General features: G+C 52.4%; 1 protein-coding gene across 5 annotated transcripts in view; it reads left to right on the plus strand.

The window, feature by feature from the left end:
* The window catches only part of NEURL1 (neuralized E3 ubiquitin protein ligase 1), a 73273-nt gene that overhangs the window by 40276 nt on the left and 8504 nt on the right, over positions 1-24493 (plus strand). For 3 of the 5 annotated variants that reach the window (XM_061162538.1, XM_061162540.1, XM_061162541.1), the window contains exons 2-3: positions 14023-14264; positions 14696-15017. In XM_061162538.1, the coding sequence (XP_061018521.1) occupies positions 14023-14264; positions 14696-15017 (564 nt within the window). Of the gene's footprint in view, positions 1-335; positions 579-1579; positions 1648-14022; positions 14265-14695; positions 15018-24493 lie in introns of those variants that run through there. The other 2 variants (XM_061162539.1, XM_061162542.1) reach the window with 2 other exon arrangements.

Below are 24493 nucleotides of genomic sequence, written 5' to 3' on the forward strand. Positions count from 1 at the left end.
CCCGGTGTCTGCATATAGTAGGTGCATAACACGTGTGAATGTCTGTAGCCTAGGTGAAGTTGTTGTGTGTGTGTGTCTGTGATGGGGAATGTGCATGTGTGCGTGCATACATGAGTGCGTGTGTGTGTGTGTGTGTGTGTGTGTGTGTGTGTATGTGCTCTGGCTGGGGCATCTCCAGCGCTTTCTGGAGCTCGGCTATTTCAGGAAGCCTCTAGTCTCCTCCTCCTTATGTAAATAAACATGACAGATCCCATCGCCTGTACCAGTGCGGGGAGGTGGGGGGAGGCTCTGGGAGTGGGTGGGAGCTGGGAGGCGGCTCTGAGCGGGGCCAGAGGGGCGTGCGTGCGTGTGTGGCCCGTCTTGCGGGCAGTGCGCTGTGTGTGTGTGGGGGGTGCAGGAGGGGCGGGCTCAGCCTGCCATGCCGGCTGCCGCTGGCCACGGAGGAGGAGGAGGGGGGGCAGGGGGAGGGGAGCTGGCCGCCAGGGCGGCTCGGTGACGAGGCCAGCCGGCCAGACGGAGGTGGCCGTGTTCCCCGCTGCCCGCGATGGGGGGACAGATCACCCGGAGCACCCTCCACGGTAAGGCCCTGGCTGACACCTGAGGGTCTGTCCATCCCCAGCCTGGGGACCGCTTGGGGAGGCTGGGACCAGGAGGCAGTGGGACTGAGGGCATGGCCATCCCCCCTGCCTCTTGGGAGGCTCTGGGACCTTGGAAGGGGATGCCTTTGAGTGACAGGCACTGGGGCAGAGGGGACAGAAACAAGAGGTTGGGCAAAGCAGGAAGAGGGGTCTTTCCCCAGCAGTCGGTCAGGCAGCTGAGTCTCCCCACAAAGTCTCCTCATCCTCTTACCTCCCCAAGGTGCTGATCAGCGCCAGGTGGGATGTGAGGTCCGGGGTCCATAGGTCCCTCTCCTAGAACTGAGGCAACCCTCAGACAGCTGGGGGGGATCTGTTTGTGGGTCCTGGGATATGGGCCATGGAGGTCAGTGCTGTGCTCCATGACGGAGCCGTGGGGAGATGTGTGGGTACATGCGTGTGTGCATGTCTGTGCCCATTGGAGGTGTCTGTGCATGTGTACCTGTGCTGACTTGTGCCTATGCACACAGGGGTGTGCAGGTGACGCCCCCACATTGCCTGATCTCAGTTCTGAAAGCATGTGCTCTGCCGGGGAGGTCAATGAACTTCTGATTCCTGGGGTTCACGTCCGTGCTCACCTAGACCTCAGGCAGACCCGGGAGGCTAGCAGGTGAAGGGGTGGGAGAGAGGACCGCTAGGTGGCTGCCGCCTGCCCCTACTCCTCTCTCCTCGTCTGCTTGGCTCCAGGGCTGTGGTCTTGGGAGGAACATGGCCGATGTGGCACCAGACCCAGAAGAGGAAGCCTTCCCAGGGACTTGTTTTGTCATCGCTGGGCCCCAGGAGTTGGGGTTCCTGTACAAACTGGCTGGTGCAGAACAGTGTGGGCTGACCTTGGGGAGTCCCTGCTACACTCCCCTCTGGGTGCCGCCTCCCTCCTCGGGCAGGGCATTAGGAGGTGGGGCCGCCTCCATCTGCCGGGTTCAGTGGGCACCGAGGAACCGGGAAAGGCCTGGGAAGGAAGGAGGGTGGTGGCAGGAGCGAGTGGGAAGCCGTGGCCAGGACTGGTGACCAGGTGACTTCCCCTTTCTGGGCCCTGGACTTTGACAGAGTAATTTCTAATTAAAAAAAGAAAAAGGCAGGGAAGGAAACGTGGGAAAAGCAAATCATTGGCTCTCTTAAAAGGAAATGAATTTTGTCCTGGGCCCAGAGGGCTAAGTGACAGATGGAAGGCCCTGGAAGACACATAATCCAGAGCCGGCCAGAGGCAGTGCCAGTGGCCTGGGCCTTGGCCTGAGACTTGGACTGGCCTGACCTGGGCCTGGCCCTGCCCGTCTGTGGGGCGGGGGCTCCTCTTGGGCTTGTTGGCCCCAGTGGGGCCTGCTGGCATAGGGTCTGGAGCCGACTGGCATTTTCCACTGGAGTCAGACTTGGGCAGGCCCATGGTCTGGGAAGGACGAAGAGGCCCTCAGGACAGGCTCAGGACACAGCATGCTATCTTCAGCTGCCTGGGAGCCCGGGGTTCAGAGGGGAGCGGGACCCCAAGAGTACCCGAGATGGCGTATGACCATCAAGAACTCCTGCTCTGGAGGAGACGGACATGGGTGGCAGCAAGGGCAAGTGTCTCCTCGAGCCTTGGTTTTCTCATCTGTCAGTGGGGCTAATGATAGTAGCCTCCTCATAGTATTATGAGGACAGCAGAAGACAATGTGAATAAGGACTGAACACAGGGAAAGCCTAAAGGGCCTGGAGAGGCATTCTGAGGTGTATGTCCTACTCCTCCCTCTCTCGCGGAGAACAGAAGGATAGCTTGGAGGGGTGCGCTGAGACTCCAGGAGTCGGGCCATTGGGTGAGGGCCTTGGCCACCAGCCCCTTACCTGGACCACCCTCCTCAGCCTGGGCCCTGTAAGCGGGCCCCAGCTCCGCCCTCAGCCTGCCATCAACACGAATAGGTGGGGGGAGTTGCGGGTCGTGGAGAGCGAGTGTTTGCCTGTGCCCGCAGAGCCCCTTAGCCAGGACCCTGCCTGTGTGTCCGCACCTACAGGTCCCCACGCCTGTACCCTGGCTGCCCCGGTGGCCCTGGTCTCACCCTCTCTTGGGAGGTGAGTTGGGGGAAGTGGGAGATGCCAGGTGCTTGCTAGGGGTGCTGTCAGCCCTGCAACCTGACTCTGGAGCACAAAGATCCTTCGTTCCTGATTGGATGCTTGGGGGGGTTGGTTTGGTTGGGGCTGAAGACGCTGGGTTGCTGGGTTACAGTGCGAGGTGAAGGGTTGTGTGTGCGATTTTCTAGTGGTATGCTTGTGGACGTGTCCTGGTTGTTTGTGTTTCTGGTGTCTGCTGATTGTATCTGAGTTTTAGACCTCTGTATGTGTGTACCTGCATAATGTGTACCTATATGTGTCATATTTAAGAGGTCGAACATTTTGTGTCTGGGTTTCCATGTGTGAGCAGCCACATTTGTGAAAGTCTGTTATTTGGTAGAGGTCAGTGTTTGTGCACAAGTCGTGTGTGTGTGTGTGCGCGCGCGCGTGTGTGATTGGACTGGTGGTGAGGAATTGGGCTCCTCTGGGATCAGCCTGGCAGGGGACCCTTGGGAGAGATTAATTCTCATTTGGAAAATGGTTTCGGCAGTTACACGCTTGATCTCTTTCATGAGGCAGATTTCCAGAGCTGCTCCCTGTCTTGAGGGCAGGATGGGGGTGGGGGAGATCCCAGAGAGAGGCCCCCCATCCCTCTCCTTCCCACCCTCCCCTCCTCTTCCCTCCTGCCTCCTTCACTTTCTTCAGTGCCCCCCACCCCTCTGTGACCCAGGGCAAAGGATGGACCAGTTGCTGAGGGGCTGATGTGCGAAAGACACACACATATGCACCCAGACACACGTGTCACCCTCAGGTTGGTCTCTGGACCAACAAACTCCAGATGCTGGGATGCAGGGGCCTGAGAGACTGGCTCCCACTGTCCCTTCACAGAAGGGGATGCTGTGACTTAGAAAGGGAAATGGCTGACTGAGGTCACGTAGCTGGCGGCTCAGAGGGAATCCAGACCGTGTCCCTACCGCGGCTAACTCCCTGCTTCCCCTCCATGGTTCCTTAATTCTCACTCTGGCAGCCGGGGAGAGGCCAGCACAGGGACTTAGGCGATCTGGGATCACCATGGAAAGAGCCGCCTGTCTCCCGGCAGCAGCTCTGGAGGCTTTTAGGCCAAGGTGAGCCCCCCAGAGCCTGGCAGGTATGTCTGTGAACACAGGTCACACACACCCACACACCCCACTTATGCCTGTGGGTGTGAGGAATTAGGCTGATCCCTGTCTGTTCTCTTCACCCAGCCCAGTGTCTGGCACCCCACAGATGCTTGGCCATTGAGGAAGAAGGAAGAATGTGGGGTTTGGGCCCTGGCTGCTGGACCACATCAACATAGGTGGGGCAGGTGGTCTAGGGGAGCAGATGGGAGGGACGACATGAGCCCTGAGCTGGGCAACAGGCCAGTCAGGGCTGGAGAGGGAGTGAGACGGGTGTTCCTGGTGAGAGGTTGAATCCTGTTCTGCTCTTACTGGCTGTGTGACTTTATTTGTCTGAGTCTCAGTGGGTGGGGGTGGTAAGGGTTACCTGGAAGGGTTGTGGAAAGAGGAAGTGAGCTAGCAGGCATAAAGGGCAGCCCACCTGGTGCATAGCCAGCACAGTGTATGCATGTGAGGGTCTCCACAGAGGCTCCTCCAGGCCTGTGTGTGCTCAAAAGTGTACACACACACACACACACCCCCACCCACACCCACCCCCTGGCTGCCGGTAAGGACCAAGACTGCATCTCTGCCTCCTCCAGCCTTGGCAGGCCCCTGGCACAGTGTGTTACCTGGACGCTGTGTCCCTGTTAGGCACACACCCGCTGTGTGTATATGCACACATGTGCATATAGAGGACAGCTGGGGGTGATGGTCTGTGTGGTGCATGGACTAAGCCATGCTCCCCCTCATTCTCTCCGGCCTGGCTTGGGGCGCTTTTGGGGGGCACTGGGAAGACAGGGGCTCAGAAAGGTTATCGTTTGGAATTCCCTTCTGGAATCTTGGGGTGAGAAGGGGGAGGAGGAGGACTGGTTCCCTCCCTGCAGTGCTGGTGTTGGGAGACACATCTGTATGCACATCTGGCTGTTGGAAACGTCAGGGACTGGGATGCCACAGAGTGAATGAGAGCAGGAGGCTCTGTGTGGAGATTAACTTGGTTGCTAGGGTGCCCATCCTGCCCACGCCCACTCCCTGCCACTCTCCTTTGCCCACCTGGTCACTGGATCCATTTGTGTCTTCCAGGAAGCAGCAGGACCTGCTCTGCCCATGGCCAAGCTCTCTGGGTCAGATGATCAGGTGCTAATATGTCCCCTAACCCTGCACAACAAAGGGTGTGCATGGGGGCTGCAGAGGTCATGGAGAAACTGACCAGGGTGGAGTGGAGGGTTCACACTGGGCAGAGTGGACCGAGCATGCTGGCTGGCTAGCTGCAGCCTGGTGAGGATGACTGCACAGCCAGACAGGTCTGCAAGTCAGAGCCCAGCTTCTCTGCTTACTTACTGTTTGAGCTTCTCAGAGCCTCTGTCTCCTCATCTGTACCATGGAGCTAAGTGATCTGTATCGATGCGTAACAAATTACTCCCAAAGTTAGTGGCTTGAAACAGCAATGTGCATGCTCAGTCACTCTGTCATGTCCAACTCTTTGTGACCCCATGGACTGTAGCCCACAAGACTCCTCTGTCCATGGGATTTTCTAGGCAAGAATATTGAAGTGGATTTCCATTTCCTTCACTAGTAAAACAGCAAACACACATTTAATTTTCTCACATTTTCTGTGGGTCAGAAATCTTGACATGGCAGCTAAGGTCTCCAGTTTAATGCCCTTCTTGAAGTTATAGTCAAGTTGCTGGCTGGGGCTGCAGGCTCATCTGAAGGCTTGAGGGGGGAGCCCCATCTAAGCTTGCTTACTTGGTGACTGGTGCTCCCCAGTCCCTCCCATGTGGGCGTGTCCACAGGGCCACCTTACACTGAGGCTACTCTTCCCAGAGGGAGCAACCTGAGAGGCAAGGAAAAAAGATGGAGGCTAAGGGCTTGTTACAACCCAGTCTTGGGAGTCCCATCCCATCACTTCAGCTGTATTCAATTTGTTAGAAGCTAGTTGCTAGGTCCACTCCACACCCTAGGGGAGAGGATTACGAAGGGGCTTACAGGATTACAAAGAGACTGCCAGGAGGTGGAGTTGGGGATCACTGGGGACATCTTCAAGGCTGCTTCCCACAGATCCCTAACTGTCGTCAGGGCTCGGCAGAGTGAGATGAGGTTGTACAGGAAAGGCATCTGGTGTCAGTTCCTGATACAGAAGAAATAAAAAATCAACCCTTGCAATTTTTCTCCTTCTTCCTGTAGGCAAGTGGGGAGTGCTGGAAGGTTCTGGAGCAGCCTGGACTGTAGTCAGGCATGGGGTGTGGGATTCTGGTTCTGGGCAGTGAAGGAAGCTGTGCCTTTAGTCCCCACTTTCTCTGATTCATCCACTGGGCACCAGAAAGGGCAAGGCACCACGTGGGTGCTGCTTGGTCACTCGCAAGTTTGCAGTGGACTGAAGATGTGAACAGGGGCAGCTCATTCAGTGCTTTTATCAAGTACCTGCTTTGTGTGCTGAGCTAGGCGCTGGGGAAACAGCAGTAAAAAAGACAATGGTCTCTGCCCTCAGGAGGCTCACAGTCCATCAGGGAGACACATTAATAATCCTGTAGTCTTTCCTAGCCAGAGAGCTGCAGAACACAGAAAATGGTCTGAGTGACTCTTTTCTCACATGCCCAGAACCATTCTGGGTGTGAGGAAGTCAAGTCAATGCATTGCCTACAGTGGGTGCCTCAAGGCATTGGGGCTGAATTCTGTGGAGGTTCCAGATTTGACAAAGGCTGCTTGGGTGATGGAAGGTCTGTTAGGGACATATGGGACCCCTGGACCTGGTTTGGGGGTGAGAGAGACTTCTGGGAGAAGGTGGGCTTTAAAATCAAGATCTGAAGGATGAGTAAGAGAAATGCAGGTTTATAGGTGGGAAGGAGGAAGGAATGGTTTCCAGAAGAGAAATAGGCTTGGGCCAGGCCTCAAGGCTAGAGGCTGTCAAGGGAGGTGGGCCCCTGGAGGGAACCCAGAGAAGTTCACATCTGGCCAGTTTTATAATCATCTCTCTCACTTGAAGTCCCCCCCCCCACCTGCTCTCTGGCATCCTCTCAGTCTTCCCCCCCAGAGGAATCCCTGTTGAGTGACCGTGTGTAAACTAGCCCAAATCAGGACCACTCTGCAGTCCAGATTTTCGGTGTTTGGGGTAAATGAAAGCAGAAATGTCTGGCCTCCAACTAGTCTGAAGTGAACTGATCATTTCCTATGGTGGTGGTTGTTGCTTTTTTTAGAAACAATAAGACCTTATGTTGGGATCAGGTGTTAAAGCTTGAAAATTTCTTTTACATCCATGAACTCACTGGGTTCTTACAATGGCCTGGAGAGGTGGGCAGGGCAGCTGTGATGACTCTGTTTTACAGAGAAAGAAATTAAGGTCCAGAGGGATGAAGCAGCTTGCCCAAAGTCACAGCAAATCTGTGGAATGGTCAGGGTTGAACCCAGGACCTCCTGCTTCCAGGGCTGCTGCTCTTTGCCCTGTTCCATACTGTCCAGAAAGTGAGTCAAGCTTCCCTCACTAGTGATGTAAACGATCATGCCAGCACTGGTATTCAGGTCCGCAGGTTCAGAATGAGGCCATCTTGAACATAGTAGGATCCACCTGGGCCTTGAAAGATGGGTGGGATTTGGAGAGGCGTGGGTAGGGCAGGGAGAGAAGATATGCAGGGTGGGGGAAATAGCTTAACCAGAGGTGAAGGAGAGCACAGATTGATGTTAATTGAAATAATAATATAACTATCTACAACTATGGGCTTCCCTGGTGGCTCAGACCATAAAGAATCTGCCTGCAAGGAGACCCAGGTTTGATCTCTGAGTTGGGACGATCCCCTGGAGGAGGGCCTGGCAATCTACTTCAGTATTCTTGTCTGGAGAATTCCAAGGACAGAAGAGCCTGGTGGGCTACAGTCCATGGGGTTGCAAAGAGTCAGACACAACTGAGCGACTCACACTTTCACACTTTTATTTACAACTATTATCAATAATAATAGAATTATTATTATAGCAACTACTTACTGGGTTAGTTTTATTTTTTAATTAGAAAAATGGTATTGCAGCATAGTTGATTTAGAATGTTGTGATAGTTTCAAGTGCACAGCAGAGGAACTCAGGCATACATATATGTGTATCCATTCTCCTCCAAACTCCCATCCGGTTCAGGCTGCCATGTAACATTGAGCAGAGTTCGCTGTGCTATATAGCAGGACCTTGTCGGTTACCCATTTTAAAATGTAGCAGTGTGTACATCTCTATCCCACACTCTCTAACATCCCTTCTCCCCATCCTTCTACCCTAGAAACCTTAAGTACATTTTCTAAGTCTGTGAATCTGTTTGTGTCTTGTAAATTCATTTTTTATTTTGTAATGAATTTTTTTGCAAATTAATTTTTTGGTAAGTTCATTTGTATAATTTTAAAAATTAGACTCCACATGTAAGTGATAGCATATGTTGTTTGTATGTCTCTGTCTGACCAACTTCACTTAATGGGATAATCTCTAGGTCCATCCATGTTGCTGCAAATGACATTATTTCCTTCTTTTTTATGGCCGAGTAATATTCCATTGTATATATGTGCCACATCTTTATCCATTCATCTGTTGATGGACATTTAGGTTATGTCCATGTCTTGGATATTGTAAATAGTGCTGTAATGAACATGGGGGTACATGTATCTTTTCTAATTATGGTTTGCTCTGGGTATATGCCCTGGAGTGGGATTGCTGGTAAATATAGCATCTCTTTAATTCTTGTAAGAATTCCATGGAGGTCTGCTGTAGTCACCATTTTACAGATGAGAAAAATGAGGCCTCAGAGTTAGGTTTGGAGGCAGTAGGCCTGGGTTCGGATCTGGGCTCTTCACTCCAGCCTGGTGACCTTGGTGAGTAGCTTCACTTCTGAGGACCTGTGTCATTGGGAGTGTCATGAAGACACTGCCTGTTAAGCCACACAGAGGTTGGTTATTGTCATAAGTATTGAGCAGATACTCAATATCTCCTCCCGGTTTCTCCTTGGCAGCCCAGCCCAGTGCAGCCTAGGTAGCAAGGGCTCTGCCAGGATGGTCCTGGGGCAGGGTATGGGCGGGGGTAGTGGGGAGGTCACTCCAGAGGCTACACTGGGTCTGGGCATCCCTGCCTTGGACCCCACCGAGAGGCAGGAATGTGGTCTGGAGCTGGCGGAGGGTCACCCAGAGGGCTGGCCGCTTGTTTCTGGCAGCTCATAAATGCCCAGGAGGAATGGGCTGGGGTGGGGTGGGGAGAGTTTCCATTGTGTCAGCAGCAGCTCCGCCTGAGGGGGAGCTCCCACTATGACTCCCCAGAAGCTTGTAAACCTGTCATGAAGGGGAGCCTCCCTGGGAGCAGAGGGCGAGACTGGGGCTCCACCCAGGACCACTGGTCACTGGGGGAGCAGTTGTTCAGCTCACAGGCCTCCTGGCATCTTCACACCTTTTGCTGTGGCTGCTCCCCTGACTGGACCTGGCCAACACTTCCTCCACACAGCCTTTCACCACTATGCCTGCCATCTTGGGCTCATGGGGAAAATGATCTCTAGTGTCAGCCACTGAGTAGGGTAAGGGACCCCAAACATGACACTGGGAGATCGGGGTTCAAGTCCCAGCTCTGCCACTTTATTGCTGTGTGACCTCAAGCAAGTTGATTAACCAGTCTGATTGGCAGCTCATCCATGGAATGGGGATTTTAAGGGGTCATACTGTATGTCAAAGTGCACTGGGGAGAAGCCCTGCCCTCAGCTGCCCCTCTGGCCCTTGGCATCAAAGCTGTGAAAGTGAAAGTGTGAGTTGCTCAGCCACGTCTGACTCTTCGGGACCCCTTGGACTGTAGCCCGCTGGGTTCCTATGTCCACGGTATCCTCCAGGCAAGAATACTGGAATGGGTTGCCATTTCCTTCTCCCGGGGATTCCTTTGTTCCTGCTTGTATCATAGTGCTGTTCCTTTTTATTGCAGAGTTGTATTGATTGTGTGGGCGTACCATGTTTGATTTATCCATTCACCAGTTGGAGGGCATTTAAGCTATTACCAGTATGGGGTTATTATGAATAAAGCTGCGGTACATTTGTGTACAGGTCATTGTGCAGATGTTTCATTTCTCTTGGGTAAGTGCCTGCGAGTGTGATTGCTGGGTTCTGTGATCGGCGTTTAACTTATAAGGAACTGCCAAGCCAGCTTCCACATTGGCTGCTTCATTTTGCATCCTAGCAGTGATGGATGAGGGCCATGTATGGAAACAGTTTGCATCTCTGTGTTCTGGCGGCATACACACGTGTATTGTGGAAGAGGCAAGATAATAGAAAGCCAGGTATCCCCCTGTGTGCCGCATGAGATCATTTGAAGGTTTGACCCAGGTGAATATTTTTTCAGGTTTCATCAGTTGTGACCATATTTTAAAATGCATTTTTCAAAAATTTATCCAAACCCTTGCTTTCTTGGCTGTAAATGCCAAGTAGTAAGACCTGGGCCCTGCAGTCAGATTGCCTGAGTTTGGCTCCAAGAGCCCCATCCTCCTGGCTATAAGACCTTGGGCAAACCACTCAATCCCTCAGAGGCTGATTCCTCATCAGGAAAATGGGCTTGTACTGTCTCTCCTACTTCATCAGTTTGCTGTGAGGGTGAAACCAGTTAAGTATGTGTGAAACTCAGTTCAGAGCCTGACACGTGTTAGCACTTGATGAATGACTGCTGTTATTATTAGATGGATGGCCCATGTGTAGTAGACGTGTGTACTGTCTCGTACATCCATGTGTACATGAGTATGTCTGTATGCTTACACTACATGTGTAAATGTGTGTGTAAGGACAGAGAAAAGTCTCTCTCTTTCCTTTGTCTCCTAGGGTCCGGGTTACCCTCATGTGCTCACAGATGTGTGTGTGCTTTTTTGAGGTCATACGTCTGGATGCACACTGTGCCCCCAGGGACCAGGGATTCCCCCAACCACGTTCTCCATTTGCTCAGCTGTCAGCCAGGGAGGCTGGCCCTGGGCTGCCCTGGCCCACTCACTGCCCTCCCTGTGGATGGGAGGCCCTGGGAATGGCCCTTTCAAGGGCCTGGGTGTCTGGTCCCTGGGTGTCCTCATTGTCTTTTCTCTGAACCAGTGTTTCCTGGATCTTTACCCAGGGCCCCAGGATCCCAACTGGGATATGTGGGGAGTGTCTTGAAGGAAGTTGAGGCCCTGCCGTTTGTCCATGATTCTGAGCGGAGACTGTAGCAGAGACCTCATAGAAGAGTTTCTCAGCAGCTGCTGGGCTCAGCATCTTTAAAAACTGCTCTATTGAAACATAATTGACACACACTAGACCACAGTGGGTTAAAGTATATGACTGGGTAGGTTTTGACACACCCCTGGAACCATCGCCACAAGAGGGTGAACACACCTGTCACACCCCAAGTATTCCCTTGCATCCTTCGGTGTTTCCCCCTCCTCCCACCATCCGCATGCACCCACCAATCTGCTTGTTATCACTCTAGCTTAGTTTGTGTTTTGAAGACTTAGTACCAGTAGGGGAGGAAGGGTTTTGAAAGGAGCGGAGGCCCTGCCATTGCTCCATGGACTATATCCAAATGAAAAAAAAACAACAAACTGGCTTCACTCAGTGTAATGATTTTGTAATTCATCCATGTTGAGGCTCCCATCAGTAGTTCATTCTTTTTTCACTGCTGAGTAGTATTCTGTTTATAGATGTACTACATTTGTTGCCATTCACCCAGCAGGTAGTTCTTTTTCTCTGTTTTCATTTCTGCCTATGTATACAGCCCTGAACAGTGTGTGATGTCACTTTTCACCAGCAGTTTTTTTGAAAGCAAGAGTCAAGCTGTGTCTGAGGCTGGAGCCCATGGGGCACCTCTTCTAGGTGGGACACCTATATCCAGTGCCACCCTCTTCTCTCACCTCAGCTCTCCCTTTCTGTGGAATGACCTACCCTACTCTGTGCTCTTCAAGGATCATTCAGCTTTTCTGGGGGCCTTTTCAGACCGGCAGGGTCTCCTCTGAGCAATTCCAGCTTTCACCACTTGGTGGCTTTCTAAGCCCTTGAGCACCATTCTGGATTCCTTAGAGCAAGGTGAGCCCCGCCTTGTACGGTGCCCACCTCATGAGCCTGGCATACAGGAAGCTACACCAGAGAAGCCAGGAGGCTGATGCTCAGGGTATCTGGCTGGCTCTGGACGGTGGATCCTGGTGTTTGGGGCCCTCTGGGAAGGAGGAAGCAAAGATGCAAAGTGATGCAAACCAGTGCAAACACTACCAAAGTCTGGCCCTTTCCGCCTCCTGGGACTCTTTCCTCCTCTCCTCCCTCATTCCATCCCCTTCCTGGAAACCCTTCCTCTCCCTTTAGGGAGGGGACGGCCTCTCGGATAACCAAACTTTCTGTATTATTAAATTCCTGCCTTGGAGGGACCAATTTTGAAACATCCCGGAAGGCCTCGGTCACATTATGTCACCCCCATCTTCCCCATCCCCTGTGCCTCTTCTCAAGATGACAGGATGGGCAGGAGCTGTCCTTCCTGATGGATGAGATACAGATTTTGGGGAAGAAATGACCCTCCCGCCTGAGCCCCCACCTGCCAGGACTTGTGCATTAGTGCTGCCAGGGCTGCTGACACATGTCTCAGAGCCACAGAGTGGAGGCCACTTATTGTGCCAGAGGAGCTTCCCCAATGGCTCAGCAGGTCAAGAAGCCACGTGCGATGCCAGAGACACAGGAGACATGGGTTCAGTCCCTGGATCGGGAAGATCCCCTGGAGGAGGAAATGGCAACCCGCTCCAGTATTCTTGCCTGGAGAATCCCATGGACAGAGGAGCCTGATGGGCTACAGTCCATGGGGTCGCAAAGAGTCAGACACGACCTAACACATGGCATTGTGCCAGAGAGGGAAAGTGACTTCCCCAGGGTCACATGGCCAGTTAGTGATGGACACGAGCTGCCTGGCACCACATCCCATGTTCTTTCCTCTCTTTGCCCTGTCTCCTGGGTGCCAACTTCACATGTTTGTATGGTACCTTCTGAACCCAGATCTGTTAATGGAAGGAATTACAGACCAGGGGTGCTTGAGGCAGCTCCAAGTTCCTTGGAAGCCTGGGCGAAGAGGCCTGCCTCTGTTCACGGTGTTGTGATTGTGGGCGGTGTAAAGCAGGAAGGCAGCCTGCATGCAGGGAGATGGCCCTGAAGGAGGGAAGAGATGGTCCTACAGAGGCTGCCCCACCCACCCACCTTCCTGGTCTCCAGTGGCAGCCCCTTGGTCACGTGTTGACTGCAGCCCAGCCTTGTCAGTTCAGCTCCAGTGCCTTCTCCTCCTCCTCCCCTCCTCCAAGAAGCCTTCCTGGGAAGTGACTTATCTGTACGTCCTTTTGGTGCTTCTCTCTGTCTGCCATTTGTGTTTCAATTTCTGTCCATGTCTTATCTCCCTCCTTGGACTGTTGGCATCTTGAGGACAGAGTCCATTTATGTTTCATGCCTTATCTTCAGTGCCTAGGACAGGGCTTGGCATTCAGCAGATACATAATGAATATTTGTTGAATAAAATAAATGGCATTGGTAGTGAATGACAGTGAATGGTGGTAGATGTTGGTTGCAAATGATTGCTTACCACATGGTGGAGGTTGGAAAATAAATGGTTGTAAATACTAATGAGGAGCAGTAGATGTTAACTTATGGTTGTGGGTGACACATGAGGGTAGATCATGGTGCTGGGAGGTGATAGGTGAAGGGTGGGAGCGGTTGATGGTGGTGGGAGGTAATGGGTGAAAGGTGGAAGTAGATGGTGGTAGGAGGTGATGGGTGAAGGGTGGAGGTAGCTGGTGGTGGTGGGAGGTGAGGGGTAAAGGGTGGGAGTAGATGGTGGGAGGTGATGGGTAAAGGGTGGGAGTAGATGGTGGAAGGTGATGGGTAGAAGGTGGGGGTAGATGGTGGTGGTGAGAGGTGATGGGTGAAGGGTGGGAGTATATGATGGTGGGAGATGATGGTGGGAGGTGGGTGGAGGGTTGGAGTAAATGGTGGTGGTGAGAGGTGATGGATGAAGGGTGGGCATAGATGGTGGTGGATAAAAGTGGTGGTAGGTGGTGGAGTGGGAAATGCAGTGGATGGTATCAGGAGAAGGATAGTGGCAAGAGGTGGCAGTGGTGGTGAGGGGCAGTGGTGGTGGAAGTCCTGGGCAGTGGTGATTTCTCTTATACCCCAGCCCTCTGCCCTTCCCTAAGGGACCTTGGTCCAGCTCTCGGACTGTCAGATTCTCTAACGCTATGGCTCGTTCCTTTGCAGACTCCACTGGGGGCCCCTTCCCTGTCACCTCTCACCGATGCCACCACAAGCAGAAGCACTGCCCGCCGGTGCTGCCCGGCGGGAGTCTCCCGTCCACGCCGCTGCTCTTCCACCCCCACACCAAGGGCTCCCAGATCCTCATGGACCTCAGCCACAAGGCCGTCAAGAGGCAGGCCAGCTTCTGCAACGCCATCACCTTCAGTAACCGCCCGGTCCTCATCTATGAGCAAGTCAGGCTGAAGGTGGGGCCTCTCTCCCTGCCCCTGTGGCTGCATTCCCTGGGGCCTCTGGACTTCCCCGCTTCTGCTTACGGCCATCACCCACCTTGATCTTCTCTTTCCTCTCTGCTGCCACTTCAGCTGTTCCTCATTCCTCCTCTCTCTCCTTACTCTTTTTCTCAGCCTTCCCTGTGTGATAGAGAAGGAAGTAGAAAGGGGAGTGGCCATGGGGAGGTGATGGGAAAAGGATGAGGGTAGTTGGTGGGGGAAGGTGGGGGTTCCTGGGAGAAGGAGAGGAGACCCAATTATGGGTGAGCTGGGCAATTACTCCCCATAGGAGTCTGCCTGGGGTGGCCTGCAGAGAAGGGTACAGTCCCTTCCCCTTGGGCTCGCTGATGGCCGGGGCGGGGAGGCTGGGCTGGGGGTCTGTCTGAGGCCATGCCCCTGCCACCCAGATCACGAAGAAGCAGTGCTGCTGGAGCGGGGCACTGCGGCTGGGCTTCACGAGCAAGGACCCGTCCCGCATCCACCCCGACTCGCTGCCCAAGTACGCCTGCCCCGACCTGGTGTCCCAGAGTGGCTTCTGGGCCAAGGCGCTGCCTGAGGAGTTTGCCAACGAGGGCAACATCATAGCCTTCTGGGTGGACAAGAAGGGCCGTGTCTTCTACCGCATCAACGACTCGGCCGCCATGCTCTTCTTCAACGGGGTCCGCACGGCCGACCCGCTCTGGGCCCTGGTGGACGTCTACGGCCTCACTAGAGGCGTCCAGCTGCTGGGTGAGTGCCCTCTCCCTCCGGCCCCTCAGATGCAGGGCACACCTCCAGGGGCTGTGGTCTGACTGGTTCCGTCAGGCATGGGGCCGCCCCCCACACTGGGAGCGAGTGGGAGCCTTGTGTGAACTGCAGAGCATCCCTGCCTTCTGGCCTGCAGCTGCGGCCATTGGAGCTTGGTGAGGTGTCTGCCCTCTGTGGCCCCCCAGGTTGTGCCTTTGAGCTGTGTATGCGCTTCATAATCATCTATGGCAGCCTTGAAGACCACCCCTCCCATCCAGGAAGTAATTAATGTTAACCATCGTAACTACTACAGTTCACGGAGTACTTACTGTGTGCCAGGCACTTTGTTAGCGCCATTCTGGTAACAACCCTGGGAGGCCGACTCCATCGCTGGGACCATGGAGGTGAGTCTCATCTCAGGGAGGTTGTCTTCATCCCTCGGAAGTGCTGCAGGTGAGCTGTAGAACCAGCACTCTGTCCCGAGTGAGCCCCGGGCCCTGGGCTCTGCAGCCTTCCAGGAGGTCCAACCCCACCTTAGTGCTTTTTGCATGGATGGAGGTGGAACGGGTAGTGGGGGAGAGCAGAAGGCACTTGAGGGGCCAAGACTCTGCTTGCTGCTCCTGGGCCCCCAGTGTGACTAAGGCTTCAGGGCAGTGAGAGGGCAGGCATCCTGTGGGCAGCCAGGAGGAAGAGCATTGGAAGCTGTCCTGGGGTTGCCAAAGTACCAGGCTTCCTGGCAAGGGCACATGCAGACCCCTAAATGCCAGGGCTGGAAGGGGCCTCTGAGTCTCAGACTTCCTTGAGTCTCACAGCAAGTTGGTGGCTGAGGACTGAGAATCCAGGTCACTGGACTTCCATTGGACTTAAGTGTGTGCCGGCAAGCATGTGTGCATGTGCCTGTGTGCACATAGACTGGGTACAGGCCAACCCAGTGGCAAACTGGCTGTGTCTCCAGGAGGAGCGTGGATGAACCTCAGCTTTCCCATCTGTACAATGGGTCAGTAGGAAGATGAAACCCAATTAAAGAGGTTGTGAGTAATATGCCCAGCATAGTCCTGGGCACCAAGTAAATGCTCAGCCAACTCTTGCTCTTGTCACCTCACCTCCCTTCCCCCTTTACTGCAGAGAAAGCTGCCATGGAGGTGGTGGGAAAATGTTTTTCTTTTTGTCCGTTCTGACTTCAGAGCCTAGAAACTGTGAAGCTCTTCTTTTCTAGTCAGTTTTATTTGAGTAAAAAAGATAGTGGGGGAAAGAAAAAGATGATGAAAGTAAAACCAAATGAGTAAACCCTTCTGTGAGAGGGAGGGATCCATGCCTTACCCCCCGGGTTCCTCTCCAGAGTGGAATCTTGGGCCTGGTGTGTGGAGCATGCTGAGGATATTTGCAGAGTGAGGAGGGGAAAGCGGGGGATGGAAGGTGACTTGTTAGAGGAAGGAAAGGGTTGAGGGGTGGCTGAGGGAGACCCAGCCCTGCTCACAGACAGCCCAGGCTCACTGGGAGACAAAGCAAACACAACTCCAGACATGATCCAGGCAGAGCCCAAGCGAGGATAGTAAATCGCTGGATGCTGTGGTCACAGGATCTCGTCCATCTGCCGAGACGGTTCCTTTCAGTTATCTTATTTACCCTTTCAGCCCCTGGCTCTGGAGGGAGTGGGTATTATCCCCATTTGGCAGGGAGAAAATTGAGGGCTATTGAAGGCCTGGCTTGCCTGTGTAGGGATGTGGCAGAGTGGAGACTTGAACTGGGTATCCTGGTGCCCAAAGTGGTACATTTCGATTTACCCACTGGGGGGTTTCAGCAGGAAGTCAGTGGAGGATGAAATTAGTGAGGACGGATGGAGTCCAGGAAGGCTTCTTGGTGGAGGAGGCTTAGGCTGGGCCTACAACTTTGCAAGGGTGAGGACAAAACGGACATACCAGGTGAGATGAGGCTTCCTAATCTGCAGGGCTGAGGGAGAGGCCTGAAGAGTGACCTTGAAGGGCCGCACCCAGGGCAGAGCCCAGGCACTGACCTGGCCTCTTTGACTATAAATAGGTTTTCACGCAGTAATTTCAGTTGTATTTGAATTTCCCGTCAGGCTCCTCTCTACACCCTGTAAGGCCAAAGCCCTAGCTGATTCCCGTCACAGCTGTAAATCACCATAATCCCTGGGCATTTTTAAACACTGATTATGGCCCCTAAAATGAATTAGCAGATTAAAATATGTCCTCATTTTGTTCTTCCTAAATTGATTTTTTTGTAAAAAAAAAAAAAAAAAAAAAAGAGTGAGAGAGACCCACCCAGGTTATCTTTGGAGGTGGGCCTGCTGCTGTGTGCCTGCATCCCACAGCCCTGCCCCTGGGACATGCCTACTGCCCCGGGTGGTCTCAGGGTCTGCTTCCCTCCCTCCCCTCCTCCCTCTGCTCCCATCTGCCCATCTTCCCCTCCCTCCTCTCTGCCACGTCACTGCACGTCACTTTCTGGGCCTCTCTCCTCCCTCCACCTATATCCCCCTGGCTCCTCTGCTTCCCCTTGTCTCCCTTCTGCGCTGAGTTTCTCCTCTGAATAAGTCACTCTCTGTCTTGGTGGCTCTGAGAATGGGCCTATCTTTCCTGTGTCTCATCTTTGTCCCCTAGATCAGTGTCTCATCTTTAGAGATTACCTGCCAGGCCTGTCCCCCTGCCCCCACCTGTCTGGAACCTGAGGCAAAGCCCTCCGAATCCTGCCTGTCCAGCATCTGCTCCTCAGACTAGAGACATCCTGGGGTCCCTGGCACATTGTAGGCCCACAAGTCAGGCCATGGGCAGATTGGCCATCTTCCCCAAAAGGGTGGAGGCAAGGGCTGGTGTCTTTCCCTGGTTGACACCTCCAATTGGGGACCCCATCCCTGCCCCGCCACAGCCCTAAACATCACCTGGGCTCCCCCCTGCCCAGGCCATGGCCCCAGCAGACCTGCTTCAGGCCTTCCAGGCTCCCTGTTATGCTGGAGTTCACAGCAGATCACCCTCTTCCCTCCGGGTGCCCTGGCCCAAGCCCTGGCTGGTATCTCCAAGAATAACAGCTTCCTACCTCCAGGAAGAAGGACCTGCCAGCAACTAAATAAACACAAGTTTTATGGGGTGATTAATACTTGGAGAGATAAGTTCCTATCCCAGTTTTCAAGGTCTCCCTGCGCCTCTCAGAAATGTTGATTCAGGAAGAGCAGCTGTGGGTCCTGGCCAAAAACTGGTGAGCCAGGATTCCACTTATAGGGTGCTCCTGCATACCCCTCTGTGCCCACTGCAGCTTAGGTGCTCTGCAGTAGTCAGAACTGGAAACCCAGCCCCTCACCTGAAAGAGTTTTTACACTGGGGGGCATACCATATGACTGCTCTGAAGTGACCTAAATCCAATACTGCATAAAAGTGTGGCTGAAGAATAAAACTATGGGGGTACAGCTGGGGAGCAATCCAGAAAGACTTCCTGTAGGAGGTGAGTTTTAAGTCAGGAACCAGAGGAGGTGGGAAAAATGGACCTGTTGAGGAGGAACAGTGTAGGCCAGACAGGAGGGGTGGGCATGGGCACAGAAATGGGGAACTGGCAGTCAGTTGGGGAGAAGATCCTTCAGGGAAGGGGGTTAAGTGGGGAGGTTGTGAATGACTTGTGGACTTGAGGAGAGTGGGTGTGCACAGGTATGGGTATATGCGTGTGTCACAGGGGAAACTCAGCAAGAGAGTTGAGTTTCCAGCGGTTCTTGCTGTCAAGTTTTTCAGTAAGAGGAAATGTGGCCCAGAGATGGGAAGGGGCCTATCCCAATTCTCCCGACTAGTCAGAAGCCAGGCTGGGCCCAGAATTCAGACCTTCCAGCTGATCTAGGCCCAAGGTCAGTGTGAAAAGACTTATTGCCCACTCACGATGTGTGTGACTGAGCCCAGGAGGCTGTTAAGAGGCCATGGGCATGGGGGGACTCCCAAGGACTCATGATGTCATCTCAGGTCTTGGAAAAAGACCCCACCTGCCTACTGAGGAGAAGGATGTTTGAAGACTCTCAGGGTCGCTTTCTGGGGGCCAGGCTGCTGCTGTGCCAGTTTCTGGGGCAGTGGACCAGCCTGGCTGCCCAGCAGTGAGAGGCCTGGACCGCTCTATAGATAAGGCCAGGGGTCAGGTCCTTATCCTGGCTGTGCCCAGCTTGTGGTACAGAGCGTGAGGCATCCCGGCTGGTTGAGGACCACACTGCCATCTGGGGCTTCCGCTTCCCAGGCTAAACTAATATTTACCTTAAGCTGTGGCTGCCAGGGGCTGAGAGGCAAATATTAGCTTAAGGGGCCCAAGCCAAGCCCTCGGGACGAAGACATGAGGATGCTGATCGTGGTGTCTTTCCCTTTGATGGTTTTCGTTTCTTCTTAGTTATTAAAAAAAAAAAGAATCTTACTGCTCCTTCTGCTTCAGACTCTTCCAGTGCTTCTTTTTTACTCACCTCAAATTCTGCTGATTATATCAAGGCCCCGTACCAAACCCTCCCCTCTGCTAGGAAGCTTCCCCTGACCTACTCTGTTCTTCATGACTCTTCCTCTTCTGAAGCGAGTGGAGGTCTACGCCATAACAGGAGTTCTGTATCACGTATTTGTCCTGCTCTTTAAGAATACAGTAGAGATCTTCTTTGATTGCATTCTAAAGAAAGTTATTATTGAGCCTATTTTGCAGGTAAGGAAACCAAGGCTCAGAGAGGTCTGACAGCTTGTCCATGGTCACACTGCTTAGTAGAGCTGGGACTTGAGCTGAGAAGAGTGGGCTACATTACTCCCCAGCCTCTGTAAACAGGAATCTCTCTGGTCTCCCTGTGATGTCTAGATACCCACCAAGGGTGGGGATTTTGGCCCCCTATGTCTTCCAGAATAGAGCAGGGATCAGCCACGTGTGTTGGACACAGATGGGCCACCAAAGGCCCTGGCAGAGACCAAGAGGGGTGGTGGGTACCCAGTGTTCTGTTTAGTGGTGAAGGTGGGTCTGCCTGCCTTGTAGTTCCTCGAAGTCTTTTGAAGGCTTTGTTTGATCCCGTCCTTTACAGCGTGCTGTATTTTCCTACCAGAATGAACCTACATAAGGTGCAAGCATATATAATTGCCAATAGCAGGCTGTTTCTAATGTTCAGAAATGGCAGTTTTGTGTGTTTCCATCTAGTATCTCTTTGGCCCAAGATACAGTTCTGGGGAACTTGGAGAGGCCTGGTGGCCCCGGGTGGGGTGTATGGAGGGGAGGACCTGGGGTCTTGGGGACACTGAGGACAAAGCCCTCATTTGAGAAACAGGAGGCCTGACTGAGTTAAGACTCCACTTGGCCGCTCACTGACTTTGGGCGTCTCTCAGCATCTCTGTGCCTCGCCCGCCTTTTCTGTTATTTGGACATAATTGTACACGCGCCATTTACCTCACAGGTAGTCTGTGAGGCTTCCGGACACGTAAAAGTGTTTACATAAATGGGAAAGACTGTTGTTTTTTAGGTTAAAAAGGAATATCTAATTTAAAAACACCACCAAAGTAGACAGTCCCCCGCTTGTCCTCTCACTGAAAGAGGGGCAAGTGCCTGTGTCTGGATAAAAGTCAAACCATGCAATCAAAATTATTTCTTGGGATAAGGCCTATGGTTCTCCACCTGGGTTCCTTGGAGCACTGGGGTTCCACAGAGGCATCTCGGAGGTGGCTGAGTGGCCAGGCTCTGTGGTCACCTCTTAGACATCAACCAGAGTTTTCAGTTCCTTTGGACGAACGATTCTATTGCTTGGGGGGGCGGGGCGGGGAGTTTGAGACCCACCAGACCAGATGATTCTGGGGAATCTATCCATCTAAGATCCCGTGGCTTGAAGATTCTATAAATCTAAGAATCTATGACTCTGAGGGCTTCTGAAACATTCTGCCCTTTGCTCCATGAGCCTAAGAAGTGTGTTTGTTTCTCCCAGCTTTCCCGTGGTTGGGTTTATATGGAGAGGGTGGAGGTGGTGTGGGTGTCAGGGCACTTCCCAAAAGGGTGGAGGAACCCTTTGTCCATCCCAGCCATGCATCCACCCTCCTGGCTCCTTCCCCTGCCCCATGCCAGCTGCGAACCAGCAGGAGGATGTTTATGGACACAGTAAATGGGTTGGTGCGCCTTCCAAACAGGGGCCGGCAGAGGTCCGCCAGCCGGCTGGGCGGCTGCAGGCTGACCCGTGGTTAAAGATTATCCAGTGCTGCGGATGTGAGAATCTAAACAAACAAGACTTGGACTGATGGCTGGCTCTGCTTCAAAAGAGCCTCTGCTGCAGCAGGCCCCGGTTAACCCACACTGACTGGCAGCGTGTAGATCTCTGGGCAGGAGCTGCCCGAGTGCCCTCCGCCTGGCACCTCCCACTCCTTTCCCTTCCTTTCTCCTCGCTGGTTTTGCTCAGACTTTTCTCCCCAGGCATTTGCTAATGCAGTTTTCCCAGCCGAGTGCCTCTTGCTTCTGTCAGTCCAAATGCTCTTGTCCTTCAGGGCCTGGGTCAAATCTTGTTTCTTCTGAGATGCCATCTCTGACTCACCCTGAAACAGAAGTTCTTAGCCTCAGTTGGACAGCATTATCCTAACAGGGAGATTTATTCTAAAGAAGAGAAGGCTCAGAGGGGGCCCCAGGGAGTGGGTACAGGACACTTGCATCTATGCAAGGAGTTTTTTTTTCTAACAGTCACAGGTGTTCAAAGGTAGGGAATAGATGGCCTTGAGAAGTGGTGAGCTTCTTGTCCCCAGGGGCATTCTAGCCAAGGCTAGGTGAGAACTTCGCAGAGATAAACAGATTTCCTTATTCTCCTCTAAGGTCTTGTCTAACCTGAGATACTGAGGATTTTCATGACTCCAAGCTCCAAGTCTCCCAAGGGCTCCTGGCTCCACAGGGCCTGGGTCCTGGCTGTCTCTCCTGTCCAGGGCTGGGCACACAGGGCTCAATGGGTGGGTATGCCGGGTGCTTTCCCGAAGAGGGGAAGCCCAGGCCTCCTTGCCCTTTGCAGGGCCTGGCTCTTTCTGCCCTGGCCCAGGGGATCTGCCAAGCCAGTGCCAGGTGCCAGACAAGGCAGGAGCTGAAGATAGACAAGTTCTTTCTTGACAAAGGGGCCACGAGAGGGGAGCCAGCTTTGCAGCTTCTCCTGTGGCCCTGTGCCACCTCTCCCCCATCATAAACAACTCTCAAGTAGGAGTCGCATGTCCCAGGCCTGGATTAAATAACTCGTTGCTTCAAACATGGGGTCATCCCACTGATGGAGGTTGCAGGCCGGCCGTTGGTGCCCCAGGGTGCAGTCCTGCACTGAGGTGGGGCCGTGGTGTTCTCCCCTGACTTTGGGGACCTGGCCCCTTCCCTGACCGCTGACTTGATGTGGACTCATTCCACCAGGACCTTTGTATCCCCTCTGCAGAGGGTGCCCTGACCCGCTCCTCTGTCTCAGGTTTCATCTATTTCAGGGCCTCGCGCAGATGGGCACACTGATGGGATGGTTATTTTGGAGCTTGCTGGCGGCTTGCAGCTGCTCCTGACCCCAGGGGTGGAGGGGATGGGAGAGGAGACATACTTGGGTTGGGCAGTGGCCCCAGGGGTTCTGTTTTTAGCTGGTTCCCAGCACCTCTTGTACCTCCTCTTCCAACTCCTGTGATATTTCAAGCAAGGTCAAAGGGGTCACTTTCCTGCCCCTTCTCCTCTTTCTTTTCCCACTGTTTCTCCTTCTTTCTCTTCTTTTGTCTCTAATCTCCACTTGAAGCTTCTCCTTCTTGGCCTTTGGTCAGTGAGGTCATTCAGTGATCCTGTCCTGGGTGCTTATCATGACTGATGCAAAGTCCTAGGTTCAAACAGTTAGTTGCCTGGGTGCAGGTGGACCTGACTTTGACAAACTCAACCTGAGCAAATGTTAATAACGGAAGTTGTCAAGTATCTAGGTGCCAGGGGCTTTGCACTCTACCTCTGATCCCTTCAACAATATCGCAAAGCAGGTATTATTATTATTATCTCTAGGTGAGTGATCTGGGACTGGAGGAAAGTGGCTCACCCACAGGCCACCAGCCAAGTGCTGGGTCAACATTTAAACCTAGGCCTGTATCACTCCAGAGCCCATGCATATTCTTCTGAGCCATGTAGCATGAAGACAGTAACAGTGGCTCATGGTAACCTAGTGATTGTCTTGTGCCAGGTACCCTAGATGCTTTATTCCACTGCATCTTCTTCACAGCATCCCTTCCAAAAGGAGTATTAGAATTCAGATTTCATACCAATAAGGAAATGCTGATTTCACCGCTATAGAAGAGAGGCCCAGAGGGCTTAAGCTATTTATCCAAGGTCATACAGCCAGTAAGTGACAGAGCTTGGATGGGAACCCAAACTGATGACTTCAGAGTCTTGCACTGAACTATGTTCCTATCTTGCCTACCAATATATGGATTTTGGTTACAAAAAATCCTAAAACACTCTCAGGTTGCATTATAAAAAGTATAGAGTACTTATTAGGAGAGGTGTGATGGCCACACTGTGCCTCAAGCTGGTGAGAGTGGATCTGAGTGTATCTGAGAGTGTACTGAGTCTGGCGCTGTTCGTTGTCTAAGAGGTGGGAAGGTGTGTGTGGAGTCTGAGTATTCCCTGAGGAGAGCTGTCTTCAGTTGTGGGGCTGAGAGGCAGCCCCAGAGGTAATAGGTATAAATACAGGAAGGTTATAACCAAATGCACCCTGGAAAGTAAACTGTATAAAGAGCAACACATGAGCTGACAGTGTTGGGTGTGTTTATATGTACATGTTTGTGGGTAGCGATCATTTTATTTAGGTTGATACACAGTCTACTCATTTTTAGTATCTAGCAGTTTTGTACAAAAATAGTAATTAATTTGTAAATACTACCAGAATATTTTCTAGCTGGTATGTAATTTTTAAAATTTTTTATTTATTTATTTTTTTGGTTTGTAATTTTTTAAGAGCGTTGTGTTTATTGTGGTGGTGGTAGTGGGTCTTGTGTTCATTTTTGTTTTAAGTGTAGGTCTGTAAATACAATTGCAGGATTTAAAGTTTTAGCATGACACCTTGTGTACACAAGAGGAGGGATTTGAAGGAAGATGCCTTGCAGAATGAGGTGGGTGACAATTGTTAGGTTAAAGGAATTTATTTTCCTATGGGGTATGTGATAATGTCAAAAGGAAGCATTTCTCCCAAACTTGGGAGTAGGCAAACTACTAATTGGTGTAGCTTTATGTAGTATGCTAGTCTAAAAAAGACAATAGGTAATACCATGTAAAAAAAAAATCTTTTATGATGGATTTTGTAAATAGGTTTGTTGCAAGGTAACCTGTTTTCTTGCTGTGATCTTACCACTTCAAATGAAGGTAATTTGAATAAATTTTGTGTGGTAAAGAATCAGTGAAATAATTTTTCCTAAGAGTTCAACAAACAAACAAAAAAGCAACCAGGGAGGTAGATTTCAGTTTAAGAGAAGGAAACATTTTCTTAAAGACAGAGTAGCTCAGCAATGGCCTGAGTTGCC

This window comes from Dama dama, chromosome 15 (assembly GCF_033118175.1).
Source record: "Dama dama isolate Ldn47 chromosome 15, ASM3311817v1, whole genome shotgun sequence".
Lineage (NCBI taxonomy): Eukaryota > Metazoa > Chordata > Mammalia > Artiodactyla > Cervidae > Dama > Dama dama.